Source organism: Bos indicus, chromosome 18, assembly GCF_029378745.1.
Source record: "Bos indicus isolate NIAB-ARS_2022 breed Sahiwal x Tharparkar chromosome 18, NIAB-ARS_B.indTharparkar_mat_pri_1.0, whole genome shotgun sequence".
NCBI classification, from domain to species: Eukaryota; Metazoa; Chordata; class Mammalia; order Artiodactyla; family Bovidae; genus Bos; species Bos indicus.
Window position 1 is genome coordinate 19,736,914 of NC_091777.1, and position 19,420 is coordinate 19,756,333.

Sequence of the window (19,420 nt, forward strand, 5' to 3'; positions counted from 1 at the left end):
AAGTCCCTTCAGTCCGCCCCGGGCCGGCAGCCATTGGAGGAAGGTCTACCATAGGGCGGCCCAATCAGGGCGTGCGCCGGAATGCAGCCCGGGCTGCGATTGGTTGGGGCGGCTGTTGCCCCTCCGCCCCCGCTCACTCCCTCCCTCCCTGGGCGGTTCAGAGGCGGGGCAAGTGGGGGCGGGCCCAGGTAGCAGGTTTGGCTGCGCGGGGGCCCTCGCGTCTGAGGTAAATACTAGGGCGGTGGGTGTGGGACGGCAGGGCCAGCCGGGGAAGCGGGCTAGAGAGACTGGGGAAGGGGCGACGCCCCGCCCCGCGAGGTGAGTGAGTGAGCGAGCGGCCGAGCGACGGGTGACCCTGCCCCTCGGGCGTCCTTCTCCGGCCTCTGGGCGCCTCGAGCTGCCACCGCGGCCGTCGGGCCCTGGTCGCCGACCCGTTACCTGCCCCGGCCCTTAGCCGGCCAGGCCCGCGGGGTGCTGAGCCAGCTGACGTCAGCCTGGGCTTCCCCACCTCCCCAGGCCTTCCTGAAAGGGCTCCTGAGTCGTGGGAGCGTGGTCACCGCCGCCGGGACCTCACGAGAAGCGAGGACTTGGTGTGGGAGCAACGCAGAAATCTATCTTTTTGAGCCCCCCATTTACAGATCGGGAAACTGAGGCATCCGACGGCCCGGGTTGGCATCGAGAGCGCGGGGTTGTAATCTTACCATCGGTGCCTTGGGGGTGTATCGGTTGATCGGTTTTGGAGTGTGTGGCTCCCGTCCAGGAAGAGCAGTCGGGGTTCTGGCCTCGTTAATGGCGTGTTATGCTTTTTCTTTCAGTTTCCCCCTTTCCAGGGTGAGAATGCTTTTACACAACAACCTGGAGTTCTTTAGTTGAAAGGTGCGCTCTGTTGAAGCAAGGTATTCATTCTTTTCCTCCTCCTCCCCAACCGCCCCCCGCCCCCCGCCTTATTGTCATTTTAACGATCTCTGGGGAAATCGTGAAGTCCTGACGGACGATGGTGTTCCTGGGTTTGGTTCTCAGCCGGGTCAGCTGCCCAGTTATTCATGTACTTGGCATCTTTTCTATTCCGCCCCGTGGCATTTGCATGTTTTAGGATGATTGTCGTCTTCCAGCCACCAAGCCTTTCAATCTCTCAACCCCCATCCCGCCTGCCCCCATCCTCTCCCCATGCTCCCTGGAAAGTTATATGGCTAGCTTAACTAAGGAGCATTGCCTGCTTTGCTTTTGATTTAGAGCTAATAGGGATCTTAATAAGATTGTTCCTTTTGCAGTCATTGGCTCCTGGAGAAAAATCCAGGCCTTGAGAGAGGGTGTTCATTCAAGCGTTGGTTTTCTGCACACCCCCTCACGCCCCGAGGAGACTGAATGGTTTAAGAATTTAGCTTGCCAGTTCCCTACTGGGTAGTGGGTGGATTTGAACTAGCACAATATTAGGTGAAAATGATTTGCTGAAAATTCTTGTGGAAATTCATATACTGTGAATGTTGATAATACCCAGAACATTCTCTAATGTTCGGCTACAAAATTGTACAGTACTCTTTGGAAGAAGCCTTTCTTTGGAGGGTAACTTTTGTGAAGAGCTGGTAAGATCAGGGCGCTTGTTTGATCTGGACTGCTTGAATTGTGATTTTGTTTAAGGAAGTCTACATAAGAAGACAGGAGTAATTATTCTATTCATCAAACTTTCAGTATTTTGTTCCTTGTTTTCACTAGGTAATCTTAAATTTGTCAGGGTATTGTCTTTGGTTTTACAGAATTCTACAACCACACGTAGACATCCGACATGGTGTGAGGATCTAGGAAGCCAGTTTCAAATGAACCTCAAAACAAGTTCTGTTTGTGAAATTTTCCTTATTTATTTCCACTTAAGTGTATAACAATGAAGTGGCATAAAGAGTCAGAGAATTAGAATTATTATTTATTTAGGAGATTAGGTAAAAACTGTTAAATACTCAACTCCTGAGTCTTCTTTTTAAAGAAGCTTTTTATCACTTAAATGATTAGGATGAGGAAATGGAAATTTGGCTTTCACTATTATCACCTGAGTTAACCAAATCATTCATTCATTTCTCCTGTACTGAATGTCTAACATACTGTCAGGCCCTTGTTTGGGCAGTGGAAATATAAAGATGAAGGACTTTGGGAATTCACAGTTTGGAAGTGCAGTGGCCAGGTTTAACTCTGGTGAGACCAGAGTGTCCCTGGTTCTTTTGATATGAATATGTAGATGTGGGAGGCAGACTTTGTTTTAAAGCTCATAAATCCCACTTGTTTTAGGGACTGAATATGTGTGTTCTTGGATCACAAGTTAAACTCTGAGGAAAACTGACTCTTCTTTGGCCTGGTCACTTTTCTGCAATCTCTGCTGTTTAGGAATGTATAAACTTGGTCTTTCAGTGAGAAATATTCTCTTTTAAAATGATAATTATTCTAGTTATCTAGAAGAATTTGGAAAAAGTCCTGTATATCTTCTTTTTTGGAGGGTATTCACACTAACCTCCATGCTTCTTTGCCATTTATAATTATGGGCAGCTTTTGGTATTGTAATTTTTATTCTGATTTATATAGCCCCTTGTTTTTAAAACAAGTCCAGATATCTCAGGAGATGCAGAATGTTATTGAATTGTATGTTTTTGTTTTCTTTAGTGGAGTTCTTTGAACAGTAACCTGATAACTTCAGACTCAAAATGACATTGTTTCTTCTAGATAAATTAGCTGTTGTCAGTTTTATGTAGTTATTGTTGTTCATCTGTGCTGTATATTATCTTTTAGAACTAATTTGGACCTTTAGTATATTCATGTAAAACTTATTTCTTGATCATCTTTTCGTTGCACTTGAGAGGAAGCTGATATTTGTGCCTTTCCACCATCGTCTTGGTTTAATGACTTTATTGTAATACAATTAAATTTTCCTCTGCTCAGGATCCAGGCCCATCAACAAGCTTAGGTAACCATGTATATTTTCAAATCTGTGTGACCTGAACCTCTTCTGAAATGTCAAAAGAAAGTCCTATTCAGTATGGCTTCAGGGTTAAAAATATTACTGTATTACAACTCTTTGAGAATGTTCATTCAGCACTTATAGTATTACTCAGTTTTCCAGCCTGAAATAAGTACAATGGTATTAAGATGAATTGTTTCAAAGTGAAGTACAGTATATTGTTAGAGGTAATTTTTAAACAGTTAGGCCTGAAAAGTAATAAGAACAAAAATGAGGGCAGCCGTCATATCTTGAATCTTCTGTATTTTTCAGTTTCGACCGCTGTGCTGAGTGCATAAAAATACTAAGCTAACAAACCTTGATTGATAAAGAACTCACTGACAATGTGATTTAAATCTTATGCCGTCTTGAGTCAGTTTTTACTGCTTGGGGTTCAGTGTCGTGCTTGTCCCAGTGAAAGAAGAATGTGGGCATCGTGTTCATTCCTTCAGTGGGAGAACAGTCTCTATTAGCATATTCTGCTGTAAGGCCAGTATCACGCTCCTGCTCAGTTGTGTCTGACTCTCTGTGATATCCCGTAGACCACAGTCTGCCAGACTCCTCTGTCCATGGGATTTCCCAGGAAAGAATTCTGGAGTGGGTTGCCATTTCCTTCTCCAGTAATGCCAGTTTACTGAGATATTAATGATCATTAAATTTGTCTTATATACCTCTAGTAGAGCCATAAAATTTTCCGTTTAACTTTATCAGTTACAATCAGAATTAGTTTTTAATATGATAGTTCCAAACCTATTCTTTCTTCATGTATTCTTTAAAAGAGGAAAAACCACATTTTGGGATAATGTGGTTTTTGGATAATGCTTTTTAAATATTTTATAACTTTCACTTTGGCTGGTCTGGTTGTCTAACATGACGACTACTATTAATGAGTTTGTTCACTCTTACTTATGCTAATGCAAGTCAGAAAAAAGTTACTGCTCCTTGTGTAGTTCACTTTAAAATATGGTTCATAATAACTGTTGTTAAATTGCCCACAACCTTCTTATAAACCAAAGTAGTTGGTTTAACTGTGTACTGTCTCTGAAATGATTTGCAAAAAACCTTTTGTAATCAAATTGATTTGAAATAGGGTGTCCTAATGCCTTCCATATAGTAGTTTAGTTTTGTCTTGGAATATTCCATTAGCACTGGTAGTTTTTATTTTAAATTGTGACATGGATTATGAAGCTGGAGAATCAATCCAACAAGAATTGTTGGCATATACTAATTATTAAGATTCAAAGAATTTTAATATTTGAAGGCATAATTTGTTGGAACTAAAAAAAATTCCTTTCAAAACAGAATTGCCATACTTTAAAAATAATTTTGACCAAAAATATTTAAATATATTTGAAAAAGAACAATGCAACTTCACTTTTTTAGGAGTTGCTTTTTGACCATCTCATCCTACCTGGAGCAACAGAAATAATGCCTGTGAAATAAAGCCTATGTGCTTTACTGCTAAAGACCTGTTCAGAATTTATGTATTCCTCTTTTTGTTACTGTTTTATCTTTTTAAACACACAACCATATTTCATTACCTGGCTTCTCAGAACTGATTAGAAATAGTAAGCTGGAAGGCTGTACAAGAAGTCAAGTGCATGTTGCAGGAAACCACAGAAGATGGCTGATGGCAAGGGAAAATGGTAGAGTGTAAATCTAAGGAAGGAAGAAGCAGGAACTCAGAAAAACCGTAATATAAAACCTCTTAGCAAAGAGACAAACATCTTTTCATAGTGACAGCCACATACAATGATTTACATTTATGTTGGTAACTCAGTGCTCAAGATAAAATTGAGACTATTTCCTTGTTGAAAATGCTGACATTTAAAAAGAATTTTAGTCTGCAATAACAAATACTGCATTTGGGAACTTTTAAGGAATAGAGCCAAATTAAGGTTTGGGTCACTGTTTGGGTAGCTCACCGCAGGAGTTTTGTTTATATGGCGCCAAGGGTTTCCACAGGTGTCTTATATAAGTGGCAAATGTAAATTGATCCTGTTTCTGCTGAAGTAGTGCCCTCAAGTGGAATTAAGGCAAACACATTATAGAAAAAGAGAAAACCACTTTATGCTACCCGCCCTCACTAAATGTTGTGCATATATTTCAGTGATGTTGATTTGAAGAACAGCAAAGCCCTTTACCCTGTCTCGGGCAGTCTTCATGCCTCATTCTAGCTTGTAGAGGGCCTTTTTATTAATAAAAACTTTACATTATAGGAAAACCTCATCAACTACCAATGTGTTATAAAAGAAATACTATTCTATGTGTAGATTTGCCAGGTTATGTATTTAATCATTAAGTTAAATGGCTAAACTTTAAATTTGGTTCTTTAGTTTTAGGAATATTTATTTTTTAACTCCAAGAATAAAATAGATGAATATGATATTGCTGTCACCTGCTGCTGTTAGCCCAAATAATGGAAATGAATATCACCTCCTCACAGGAGGATGGAATAAATACTGTATTTAGAAACCAAATAGCCACATGCATGTGACAGAGAATACCTAAGAACCATTGTTTTCAGTAAGATAATGAATTAACATAATGAATTATAGTCTACTTGAATTGATGAAATTGTATAGTTTTAAACCTGTGATTCAAGTAGGGTTGAGAAGGCTATTTTAATTGTGAAAAATGAATATCCTTGTAAAAATTTCAAATGAAAATTTGAAAGTGAGAAAGAAACAATCTTTTTTTCCTTGTCTACATAGTTAAACTTGTGGTATAAAAACATTTTATGCTTGATACTATACTGCAGTTATATTTCTTCCTTATGTAGTAGTCCAAGTTTTGATGGCTACAAAATTGATTTTTAAGACATTGTTAATAAAAGCAGATTTATAATATCTGATCTTTATGATTGAGAGAGATTAAATGATAGCTATGATTAATATGATTAACATTTGCTTATTAAGGATAAAATGTGTAAGATAAGAAAATGAAGCTGAGTTAGATAAAATGTTCCATTATCAAAACATGGCACACAGATAAATGAATTGTGGTTGAAGTTTTAGAATGTGATTTGATGATATTTTTATTGATAAAAATGTTCAACATAATTGTGATGGGTAACTTTTTACTTAAACTACTTGTATAGAAATAATAGCCTTTTTGATTTGTGTGTTTTGCCCAAATACAGCAGCTTATTCATTTAAGTTAGGCAGAGTCTATTAATTTTACTTTTTAAACTTTAAAAATGTCAGAATATTTATATAAGATTATATTTTACTAGAATCTGAGTTCATAAATTTCAGTGCCTTGGAAACAAACATTATTGTATTGTCTTTGGAGATAATTTACAATTGAATCTCCTTTATTAAATATGCAGTATTACAGTAGATATAAGTAATATAGTATGTCTTTTAACCTCTCCAGATATTTTTGAAAGTATATCATTATGTGTATGTGTGTGTGTTTTCACTAGCTGAATGAAGAATTTAAAAAGTCTTTGACCTTAATTTTAGCTCATGTAGAGTGAAGTGTAAAGTTTCTCTTTGCTTGTCCTCCAGGCATTTTGATTTGCTGTCTTTTTACAGCATGGACACCAAATTGCTAAAAACATGCTTTGGGACTGCCAATGAATTTATCTCTTGTGGTTTTACTACACACTTAGTAATTCCCTTTTTTTTGAGTTAATATTTTGGAGTTAATATCACAATGAGTTCGGGCTTATGGAGCCAAGAAAAAGTTACTTCACCCTACTGGGAAGAGCGGATTTTTTATTTGCTTCTTCAAGAATGCAGTGTTACAGACAAACAAACACAAAAACTCCTTAAAGTACCAAAGGGAAGTATAGGACAGAATATCCAAGACCGTTCTGTGGGGCTTTCGAGGATTCCTTCTGCCAAAGGCAAGAAAAATCAGATTGGATTAAAAATTCTAGAGCAACCACATGCAGTTCTGTTTGTTGATGAAAAGGATGTTGTAGAAATAAATGAGAAATTCACAGAGTTACTTTTGGCAATTACCAATTGTGAAGAGAGGTTCAGCTTGTTTAAAAACAGAAACAGACTAAGTAAAGGCCTCCAAATAGATGTGGGCTGCCCTGTGAAAGTCCAGCTGAGATCTGGGGAAGAAAAATTTCCTGGAGTTGTGCGCTTCAGAGGACCTTTATTAGCAGAGAGGACAGTATCGGGAATATTCTTTGGAGTAGAATTACTGGTAAGTTTGATAAGTCATTTTAGTGGGCTGTGTATTTATGTGTGTCTGTGTCTGTGTGCACATACGTTTTTCTTTTTCCTTTTTTGAATACAAAATAAGTTTTCCCAGAATTCTATATTTTTTAATGTTCGTAATCCTGAGGATTTACTTTCTAATGGTAGATTAAGATGATACAAAGATGATGCTTTGAAAACTTTGAAAAACTACGTATAGTAGGAAATACACAAATAGATCATGTAGTTATTGAAGACTTTCCTATCTTTGAATATTAAAAATGAACTCTTAGCAATTGTAAACAAATTACTTAAAATTGTTAATTATCCTGTGACATTATCATGGTAGGTTTCTTTGCTTTTCTTAAAGTATACTATTAAGTAACAAAATTTGGATATATAAGTTGTAGCAATTTCAACCAGCTTATAGTTGTCCCTGATAATATATGTGAAAATCATGTTGACATTTGTTTGCACTGAAAAGAAAACCAAGAACTCTGTGATAATGTTTCCAAAATTAACATTCTCAAGAATTTAAATGTTAGTTACATTTTGACATTCTTGCAAATACAATTTCATGCCTCGTTTGCTTTTTAAGTTTTTTAAGCAGCAATTGTAAAACAATTGGAGAATTGAATCCCAGCTATGCCATTTACTAGCTGAGTAACCAAACTGTTTTCTAAATCTGCATCCTCATCTGTGAAATAGTGATATTAATACACAACTTGCAGTGTTTTTGTGATATATTGATTCAGGATTTAACATGGTGACTGGCACATAGTATGTGCTCAATAAATGGAGACAACACTACTGTTAAAGTAAGTTTTTCTTTTTATGACAAAATTTTTGTTAAAACCACAATGTGAAATCCAGCCCAAGCTCTCTCACAGTAGAGTTATCATTTAAAATTATCATGTAATTTTATTTCAGCATCCGATACAGTTTCTTCCTTATTTTTTGAACACCCTATATTCAATGGTAACTGCTAATAATTATATTTCTTATATGTGTCACTTAGAATTTGTTCAGTGATTTCTCTGAAGTCCAAAGAATGCATCTTTTTTCTTAGGGATCATCTTTCTCTATTAGTCACTCACTTTTTTTTTCTCTCATTTAAAAACTAGGAAGAAGGTCGTGGCCAAGGTTTCACTGATGGCGTATATCAAGGGAAGCAGCTTTTTCAATGTGATGAAGATTGTGGAGTATTTGTTGCGTTGGACAAGCTAGAACTCATAGAAGATGATGACACTGGATTGGAAAGTGATTATGCAGGTCCAGTGGATACAATGCAGGTTGAACTTCCCCCTCTGGAAATAAACTCCAGAGTTTCTTTGAAGCTTGGAGAAACTATAGAATCTGGAACGGTTATATTCTGTGATGTTTTGCCAGGCAAAGAAAGCTTAGGATATTTTGTTGGTGTGGACATGGTAAGAAATTTTGAATTATATTGTCTTTGTTGTATATATCTGTTAGTTTTATAACCAATTTAGGTACAGATTAAACACTTTGAATACTTAAAATAGACTACTTTGGAGTAATTTAAAGACCTCGTTCTAATTTATCTTTCGTAAAGGAATGTTGATACGGGATAGGAGTCTAGTTGTAGAATTATAGTTATTCATTTTTCCAGTCTGAATAAACGAAAATAATGTTTTCAGTCTTTATTTTATTTTATTTTTTTTTTTAAGAAAGCATTTTTATTTTTATTTTTTGAAGTTCCTATTTTATTTATTTATTTATTTTTTATTATTATTATTATTTTTTATTTTATTTTATTTTTAAACTTTACATAATTGTATTAGTTTTGCCAAATTTGCTGTGTAATAAACAGAAAAAACCCCCACCAGAATATATTGCATTATGTCTTAGTTTTCTTTATTTTGAAAAGGCTTTTTTTTTTTTTTTGTAATCTGTGTTTCTCTTTTTGTAATATTTTGCTGAATTTTACTGACTGCTCTGATTTTAATGATTTAGTGTAAAAGTCACTTACGGAAAATGCCTGAATAGAGGAACAGCACATTGCTTTAGAGGAAAGACAATTCAGTGCCTTCATAGCGTGTATTTCACTCAAAAAAGTTTTTTTTTTTTTATTGTGGTAAAATTTATGAAACATAAAATTTACCAATTTAGCCATTTTAAAGTGACATTAAGTACTTTCACATTGTTGTGCACCCATCACCGCTATTCATCTCCAGAACATTTTCTTCAACCCAAAATGAAACTCTGTACTTATTAAACAATAACACCCTATTACTCACTCCTCTCAGCCAGTGTTCTTCTGACAAGCAGAATTCTTTCTGTCTTTGTGTATTTGCTTATTCTCTGTGCCTCATATAAGTGGAATCATACAGTATTTGTATTTTCATTTGTGTCACTCATTGTTAATGTTACCTTACAGTCATAATTGTTAATAATGAATACATCTCAATATGGCAAATTGGACAGTACATGTGGGATTAAGAGGAGGAGAAGAAAAAGGCTTGAGAACATTTTTTATCATAGATTGAAAATATGAACAAGAATTTGTTAGGTATAATGAAGAAAATTCATATGGAATTATTAAACACCAGCAAGAATTGGGAGAGGTTGTGAGTAATAGACTTTTGTGTTCATGGTGTTTTTAGTGATTATTTTTATCTATTCAGTTATACTTTGGGTAGGATATGAATGCTCTAGTGTAAGTTTCTCTTACACTTTGCTTGGAAATCCAAGGAAATTCTATTTGATACCCATTAGTTAGATAAACCTCACTCTGTCGTTTAGGTAAACACTTACTGAACATTTACCATGTGAAAAGTTAGAGCCAGAGTTAAATACGTAGGTCCCTCGGGATAGCTAGAAATAAAAACACATTTTAAACCATTATTCTTTAAATATTCAGAACTTATTTAGAAAAGAGAGTGTGGGCTGAGCAGGGGGAGCATTGGAGAAAGAGGGCCATAGGTCATTGGAGTTAGTTTCCTTTTGCTTTAGGTCATTTAGGCCTCAAACTTGGCAAAAGCCATTTAGGCCTTCTTCTCCTTAGATGGCAGTGTAGGTAGCATCTTGTTTACTTGGGGCGTCTGCCGAGCCATGCACTACCAGCTTCTCCCCCGCCTCTGTCTTCCAGTTGGCTTATGCAAGCATTCATTCCAAACCCCTCTAGTGTAGTCCTTGAAAGGAAAGTTCTGGCTAATGCAATAGTGTTCATCTCCTTCTATTTCCAGTGCTATTTAGAATGCTGTCCGCATTGGCGCTCAGGGCAGTTGTCTGACTGGACTGTCTTCTTAATCTAGCTCCATGAACAGCACTGGACAAGTTGGTGCTAGACTGGAATATAAAGTAATTAATATGAAGATCTCCATTTTGAAGAGAATTCTTGCATACCCAGTGACATTCAATGACAAAAGAAAAAAATAGACTTTCTGTCTATAGAAAAAATTTCCTATCTATACAGGAATTCAAATTGAACATTTATGTAAGTGCTCAGGGAATGTGAAGGAGTGAATAGAGCAAGCTAGGGTTAATTAGGGGCCACTTTCTGGGTGAAACGGTGTATGATTACTGCATCTACCAGTGCAGATGTATGTTATATAGACTATTTATTGTCTAGTCAAGTATGATGAACACTTTTGATCCTTTGCTCCCCAGGTGGGTTTCTGTGGCTTGATTATTCTTGGATATCATTTTTTAGAGGATCCTCTTGTGGAAAATATGCCTTCATATTTGTTTTATTGAGGAGGATTTTAAAGTTTATTCTGTTAATTTCTAGGATAATCCTATTGGCAACTGGGATGGAAGATTTGATGGAGTGCAGCTTTGTAGTTTTGCAAGTGTTGAAAGTACAATTCTCTTGCATATCAATGACATCATCCCAGGTAGGTTTTCTTTGTGTTTTATATATTGTTAAGGCAGAGCTTCTAAGACATATTCAGTTATGAGGATATAAATATAAGCTTCAAGATGCGTTTTTGGAACTTGATTTTTATATTATGGAATTGTTATTAATAGGATATCTTTCCTTACCCCCAAATAAAAATACTTAAAGATTTTCATTTCTAGAAATATATGAGTATGGGGTACCTTTTATTATCATTCACTTTTTCATTACTTGTCTATTTTAACCCTTTCTAATAATTGCAAGAGTCAGAAAGTATAATAAACTGCTACCTGTTTGAGTGAGAGCCTGGTTTCAACTAGAAGCCTTTTAGTAAAAGTTGGTCATTTTAATATAATCTAATATATTGTGGAGAGGATTCTTGCTGGATACCTCATGAGATCTCTTCCAGTTTTAAGGTGGTATAATTGATCTAACTTCATGACTCTGTAATCAGAAACAGATCATTCAACTTTTACATCTTAAAAATAATCTTAAGCAACCTTTATTTTACCTCAAAGAAGTAGCACCTAATGGCTGATGTCAACTAATTGATAAATTCTTATAGTTAGCAGCATCAGCATCACCTTCTCCCTGCTCTTAGTAGAATTGCAGTTAGAAGCTAGTCTACTGGTAGTATGTTAATCATGAAACATACAGAGGCAATCAAACTTGGCGATTCTCATTGAACATTATGCAGCTATGAATTGTCAGAAAGCCTGCATTCAATAGCCACAAATTATAAATTTCTTAATTAGATGACTTCTACATTCTTGACAAAGTTATAAGGTAGGTCTTAAGTTTAGTTCAGTCGCTCAGTCGTGTCTGACTCTTTGCGACCCCATGAACCGCAGCACGCCAGGCCTCCCTGTCCATCACTAACTCCCGGAGTTCACCCAAACCCATGTCCATTGTGTTGGTGATGCCATCCAACCATCTCATCCTCTGTCGTCCCCTTCTCCTCCTGCCTTCAATCTTTCCCAGCATCAGGGTCTTTTCAAATGAGTCAGCTCTCCACATCAGGTGGCCAAAGTATTGGAGTGTCAGCTTCAACATCAGTCCCTCCAATGAACACCCAGGACTGATCTCCTTTAGGATGGACTGGTTGGATCTCCTTGCAGTCCAAAGGACTCTCAGGAGTCTTCTCCAATATCACAGTTCAGAAGCATAAATTCTTCGGCACTCAGCTTTCTTTATAGTCCAACTCTCACATCCATACATGACCACTGGAAAAACCATAGCCCTGACTAGATGGACCCTTGTTGGCCAAGTAATGTCTCTGCTTTTTAATATGCTATCTAGGTTGGTCATAACTTTTCTTCCAAGGAGTAAGTGTCTTTTAATTTCATGGCTGCAGTCACCATCTGTAGGGATTTTGGAGCCCCAAAAAATAAAGTCAGCCACTGTTCCCCATCTATTTGCCATGAAGTGATGGGACCAGATGCCATGATCTTAGTTTTCTGAATGTTGAGCTTTAAGCCAACTTTTTCCCTCTCCTCTTTTACCTTCATCAAGAGGCTCTTTAGTTCCTCTTCACTTTCTGCCATAAGGGTGGTGTCATCTGCATATCTGAGGTTATTGATATTTTTTCCAGCAATCTTGATTCCAGCTTGTGCTTCCTCCAGCCAGCACTAAGGTAGGTCTTAATTATCCCCATTTTGCTGATGAAAAAAAACTGGGGCTTAGATAGGGATAAGATTTGCTAGGATCAACTAAGATCCTACTTGATTTTGGTAGAGCCAGAATTCAAATCCAGGCTTGTCTGATTATAAAGCTCTGCCCTTTTCGGTACCTCCTCACCCCAAGTCCTGTGTGTTGACTTGGGATATGAAGACCTGTATAGAAGCCTCACATGTATACTTGGGAATATTGTTTCTATGGGGATGTATTTTGTTTCTGAGTCTCTAAAAGCTGACTTTTGCTATATCAAGAATCGCAACTGAACAAAATGGTTTGGTTTTTTTTTGCTATCAGTGTTATTGCTGATTTTGACATAGGACACTTTTGAGTACCCCACAGGTCATTTCAAGTCCTCAGTTCCTTTTTTGTAAAAATGAAAGGGTTAATTAATACTAGATGATTCTTAAGATTCCTTCTAGCCTGTATTCTTTGCCATTCCTAATTCCCTGTTGACTTGGCAAGTAATAAATGCTTGTTTTGCTGACTTAGGAAATGCTTTCTACGTTAGCTTTTAGCCTTGCAGCAAGAATACATTAATTAGTTGGAGAAATGAGATTCAAATGATAAATTTGTTTCAATTTTGCTTTGTAAAAGTCTGACATACTTTATTTTCCTTGATTTCTTTAAAATCAGGTTTTAATTTCTTACACATTGGGTTCTTAGCTATTTCTTTGCTTCCCTTTGGAAATGAATGCTTTATATTCAAGGGGAAGCATACATGTGCTTGATATTTTATCTAGTAATATTTAATTTACCTTTTCATGTCTGCTTATGGAAAAACATAGTTTGTGATATAATTTGAAATACCTTTTGATGTTACAATAAATGTTTATTGTCTAAAAAGCAGTTTTCCTAAGGCTTGTTCCTTCATCAGATGTTATTAAACTCTTACTTAGGGTTTTTGTTTTTTTTTTGGTGTTGAGGATATAGTAGGAAACAAAACAGATAAAAGTTCAGAAATGGAGCTTTTATTCTAGAGAGTGAAGACAGATAATGAATGAGATATATGGTCAATTAGGAGCTTCCCAGGTGGCTCAGGGGTAAAGAATCCACCTGCAAACGCAGGAGATGCTGGAGATGTGGATTCCATGGCTGGGTCAGGAAGATCCCCTGGAGAAGGAAATGGCAACCCACTGAAGTATTCTTGCCTGGGAAATCCCATGGTAGAGGAGCCTGGTAGGCTACAGTCGATGGGGTCACAAAGTTTCAGACACGACTTAGTGACTAAATAACCACAGTGGTCAATTAGATGCTGATTGAGTGGAGAGTGGTAAGCAAGGTAAGGGGAAAGGGTGTGCTGGGGTGTGAAGGGTGGGATTTGGTTTTACTTTATGTAGAGTAGTCCCTTGGCTTGGGGTATCTCTTCATGGCTGCTCCAGCAAAGGGCAGCCGCTGCTCCTTACCTTGGACATGGGATATCTCCTCATGTCCTCCGCTCCTGACCTTGGACCAAAGAAAAGCAAGGAGAGATAAGAAAGCCTTCTTCAGTGATCAGTGCAAAGAAATAGAGGAGAATAATAGAATGGTAAAGACTGGAGATCTCTTCAGGAAAATTAGAGATACCAAAGGAACATTTCATTCAAAGATGGGCTCAATAAAGGACAGAAATGGTATGGACCTAGCAGAAGCAGAAGATATTAAGAAGAGGCGGCAAAAATACACAGAAGAACTGTATGAAAAAGATCTTCATGACCCAGATAATCACAATGGTGTGATCACTCACCTAGAGCCAGATGTCCTGGAATGTGAAGTCAAGTGGGCCTTAGGAAGCATCACTACAAACAAAGCTAGTGGAGGTGATGGAATTCCAGTTGAGCTATTTCAAATCCTAAAAGATGATGCTGTGAAAGTGCTGCACTCAATATGCCAGCAAATTTGGAAAACTCAGCAGTGGAAAACTCAGTCAGTTTTCATTCCAGTCTCAAAGAAAGGCAGTGCCAAAGAATGCTCAAACTATCGCACAATTGCACTCATCTCACATACTAGCAAAGTAATGCTCAAAATTCTTCAAGCCAGGCTTCAGCAATATGTGAACTGTGAACTTCCAGATGTTCGAGCTCGTTTTAGAAAAGGCAGAGGAACCAGAGATCAAATTGCCAACATCCGCTGAATCATGGAACAAGCAAGAGAGTTCCAGAAAAACTATGCCAAAGCCTTTGACTGTGTGGATCACAATAAACTGTGGAAAAGTCTGAAAGAGATGGGAATACCAGACCACCTGACCTCTTGAGAAATATTTATGCAGGTCAGGAAGCAACAGTTAGAACTGGACATGGAACAACAGACTGGTTCCAAATAGGAAAAGGAGTCAAGGCTGTATATTGTCACCCTGCTTATTTAACTTATATGCAGAGTACAATCTGAGAAACACTGGACTGGAAGAAGCACAAGCTGGAATCAAGATTGCCGGGAGAAATATCAGTAACCTCAGATATGCAGATGACACCACCCTTATGGCAGAAAGTGAAGAACTAAAGAGCCTCTTGATGAAAGTGAAAGAGGAGAGCGAAAAAGCTTGCTTAAAGCTCAACATTCAGAAAACTAAGATCATGGCATCCGGTCCCATCACTTCATAGCAAATGGATGGGGAAACAGTGGAAACAGTGGCTGACTTTATTTTTTGGGGCTCCAAAATCACTGCAGATGGTGACTGCAGCCATGAAATTAAAAGACATTTGCTCCTTGGAAGAAAAGTTACGACCAACCTAGACAGCATATTAAAAAGCAGAGACATTACTTTGCCAACAAAGGTCCGTCTAGTCAAGGCTATGGTTTTTCCAGTGGTCGTGTATGGATGTGAGAGTTGGACTATAAAGAAAGGTGAGTACCAAAGAATTGATGCTTCTTAACTGTGGTGTTGGAGAAGACTCTTGAGAGTGCCTTGGACTGCAAGGAGATCCAACCAGTCCATCCTAAAGGAGATCAGTCCTGGGTGTTCATTGGAGGGACTGATGTTGAAGCTGACACTCCAATACTTTGGCCACCTGATGTGAAGAGCTAACTCATTTGAAAAGACCCTGATGCTGGGAAAGATTGAAGGCAGGAGGAGAAGGGGATGACAGAGGGTGAGATGGTTGGATGGCATTACCGACTCAATGGACATGAGTTGGGGTAAACTCCAGGAGTTGGTAATGGACCGAGAGGCCTGGTGTGTTTTAGTCCATGGGTCACAAAGAGTCAGACACGACTGAGCAACTGAACTGAACTGAGGTTAGTCCCAGTGAGCCTCTCTAATGTGTTGACATTTGAGCTCTTAACATGAAGGTGATTTGAGGGCTTGGCCAGCTTGAGGAATAGCAAGGGGTTCATTGTAGCTTGAGTGAGGGACAGTAATAGGAGAGGTAGTGAAGCTGGACCATGCAGGGCCAAATGGCTGGTGTATGGATTCTTGGCTTTACTCTAGGGAGTTGGGGAGCTAATGTGGATTTTGCACAAAGGACAACTTATGTAACTTCCGTTTAAAAATGACGGCCCTGGCTGCAAGTTAGAAGGCAGAAACAGGGAAATCAGGAGGGGGACTGTTGCAGTTATCCATATGAGAGACAGAAGATGGTGGCTTGAATTGGATTGGTGTGTAATAGCTTGTTTAGTTTAGCCTGTTTTAAAACTTATAATAAATAGAATCATAGTGATTGTATTCTCTAATGATTGCATTATTTACTTAAAGTATATTTTGAGATTCTTTCTGGTGAATGATGGTATTAGTTTACCTTTACTGCTTCATAGTATATTTCATTGTGTGAATACTTCATGATTTAATAACCCATTCTAATGTCAGTGGTTGTTTGGGTTTTGAGTATTTCCATATCCTCGTCAACGCTTGGTACCCATTAAATTTTTTGCCAATCTGATACCTTTGAGAAACGGTATCTCAGGGTGGTTTTAATCGTAGTTCCCTCATCACAAGTAGGGTTGAATAATTTTCATATGTTTATGGAAAATTTATGTCCTCTAATAAATACCTGGTTGTGTCTTTCCTCAGTTTTCTGTTGATTTGTCTGTTTATTGATTTGTGAGTTCTTTATTTTAAAATTTTAATGAAGTATGTTTTCAACATTTTATTATGCAATTTCAAACATAGAAAAGTTGGAAGAATTTTATACTGAACATCCCTATTCCTACCACCTAGTTTCTACAATTAACATTTTTGTATAATACTTGCTTTATCATATTATCCATCCCTCTATCCATGCACATCTCCATCTTTTTTTTTTTGTAATGCATTGCAAAATAAGTTACAGACCTCAGTACACTTCATCCTAAATACTTCATTATGCATATAATTAACTAGAGATAAGTATTTAAGGTGTTTTTCCTTTTGAGATGAAAGAGCATATGGTAATAAAATATACATTGTATCTTTGGAATTTTGACCAATGCAAAAACCCTTGAGTTTAGTAACTATCAAGTTACTAAAATAATTTTTAATAAGAAATGCATTTGCATATCTCAAATCAAAATAATGAAACAGTATAGTAGGATGTCTTGTTTCCATTCTATCTCTTCTGCTCTAGTTGCCCCCTCACTCCACTCCTTGCCACCCACCAGTAGCTATTTTTATTAGTTTCTTGTATATCTTTTTAGAGTTTCTTCATACAGTATAGGTGCATATTCTTTCTTCCCTTTTTAGCCATGAAGAATAATATTTATTCTGCATGTGCTTTATTCTCTTTACTTTTTATCTTGGAAGTCTTTGTGTATCTGAGGTTCTCATTATTTATAGTACATATTTTCCATTGTTATTGTGGTTCCCTAATTTATTGATTCTTACTAATAGATATTTGTATTGTTTCTAAATTTTTACTATTATGCACAATGCTGCACTAACCTCATACATATATATTTTCTATATGTAGAAATATATATGTAGGATAAATTCCCAGAAGTGGGTTTGTTTGATGAAAAGCTGCATGCATTTGTATTGTTCTAGATACTGCTAAATTGCTTTTGGTAGTTGGTATAACAATTTGTATTCCTGCCAGCAGAGTGTAAGAGTGATTTATTTTTTATTTTGCTTTTTATTTATTTATTTTTTACTGAATAGTTGATTTACAGCGTTGTATTTCTGGAGTACAGCAGAATGATTCAGTTTTACGTATGTTTGTGTGTGTATATGTGTGTGTGTACACACTCATATTCTTTTCATTATGTATTATTACAGGATAATGAATATAGTTCTCTGTGCTCTACAGTAGGACCTTGTTTTTTATCTGTTTTATGTAGTAGTATGTATATGTTAATCCCAAACTCCTAATTTATCCCTTTCTCACCCTCTTTCCCCTTTGGTAACCATAAGTTTGTTTTCTATGTCTGTGGGTCTGTTTCTGTTTTGCAAGTAAATTCATTTGTGTCATATTTTAGATTCTGTGTATAAGTGATACCATATCATAGGTGTCTTTTTCTTTCTGATTTGTTAGGTTGATACAAAAGTAATTGAGGTTTCAGACTGTGAATTTCAAATCATTATAACTAGCCTCAAACACATCTCTATTAATCAAAGTAGGAACCTTTACAATCAACACATTTTTGCCAACAAGAAGTAAGTTTGTTTATTCCTGTAGCATAAAAATCTGAGCTTCAGGATTTGAGGAATTCTTGGAAAGCATTTTCTGTCTCTTGCTGGTTGTGGAAGCATTTTGCCTGCAAAATGTTGTCGAGATGATTGAAAAAGTGGTAGTCAGTTGGCGAGAAGTCAGGTGTATATGGCAGATGAGGCAAAACTTCGTAGCCCAATTGGTTCAACTTTTGAAGCATTGGTTGTGTGATATGCGGTCAGGTGTTGTGGAGAAGAACTGGGCCCTTTCTGTTGACCAGTGCTGGCCGCAGACATTGTATTTTTTGTGCATCTCATTGATTTGCTGAGCCTACTTCTCAGATGTAATTGTTTTGCTGGGATTCAGAAAGCTGTAGTGGATCAGACCCATAGCAGACCACCAAACATTGACCTTGACCTTTTTTGGGTGCAATTTGGCTTTGCAAAGTGCTGTGAAGCTTTTTCTCAGTCTAACCACTGAGCTATACTTTCTATTCTGTCTGTTAATGCTTCAGCACCACATTGTTTTAATGATTCTTTATATTTTCATTACTCTTCTGAGTTTTCTAGATTGTCTTCTAAAAGTTTAATAATTTTTCTTTTCACATTTAAGTTGATAATATACTTAGATATGATCTTGTATAGGATATGAGGTTTGTATTCCTAATTTTCTCTACTGTGCTTGCTGAGTATAAATGAAGTTTATCATGTATATATGAATCTTTCTGTGTCATAGCTTTAGAAGAAATCCAATAGCAGTAAGAGTACATTTCCCTTTTTGTTCCTTTTCTTAATGAGTGTCTTGGTTGTTTTTGGTCCTTGAGTCTTCAATGTAAATTTAACAGTCAGCTTCTCAAATATTACAAGAGAGTTCTGTTGGGTTTTTGATTGGAGTTGCACTTAAACTGTGGAACAATTTGAGGAAAATCGACATTTCTGTTATATTGAAACTTGATACATGAACACTGTATAGCCTTTCATTTATTTAATCTTTTTAGTAAAAAATTTCTCCATTTCTTGCATGTATGCTGATACATGATCAAGTAAAACATACTTTATAATAGTTTTTTGATGATATGTAGAAATTAGGTATAAAAACGGTTGTATTGAGATATAATTCACTAGTTTTAACCATACAACTCAGTGTATTTTAGTGTATTTACAGATGTGTGCAGTTATCATAGCAATCAATAAGGGAACGTTTTCATCAGCTT

The 19,420-nt window shown here is 37.0% G+C and overlaps 1 protein-coding gene across 7 annotated transcripts in view; it reads left to right on the forward strand.

The window, feature by feature from the left end:
* The first annotated feature begins 186 nt into the window (after positions 1 to 186).
* Positions 187 to 19,420, forward strand: part of CYLD (CYLD lysine 63 deubiquitinase) — a 68,588-nt gene continuing 49,354 nt past the window's right edge. For 3 of the 7 annotated variants that reach the window (XM_019978996.2, XM_019979001.2, XM_019979002.2), the window contains exons 1-4: positions 215 to 318; positions 6,493 to 7,144; positions 8,262 to 8,564; positions 10,889 to 10,994. In XM_019978996.2, coding sequence (XP_019834555.2) covers positions 6,641 to 7,144; positions 8,262 to 8,564; positions 10,889 to 10,994 — 913 coding nt within the window. In that variant the 5' untranslated portion in view covers positions 215 to 318; positions 6,493 to 6,640. Of the gene's footprint in view, positions 319 to 759; positions 897 to 943; positions 7,145 to 8,261; positions 8,565 to 10,888; positions 10,995 to 19,420 lie in introns of those variants that run through there. The other 4 variants (XM_019978997.2, XM_070770554.1, XM_070770553.1 and 1 more) reach the window with 4 other exon arrangements.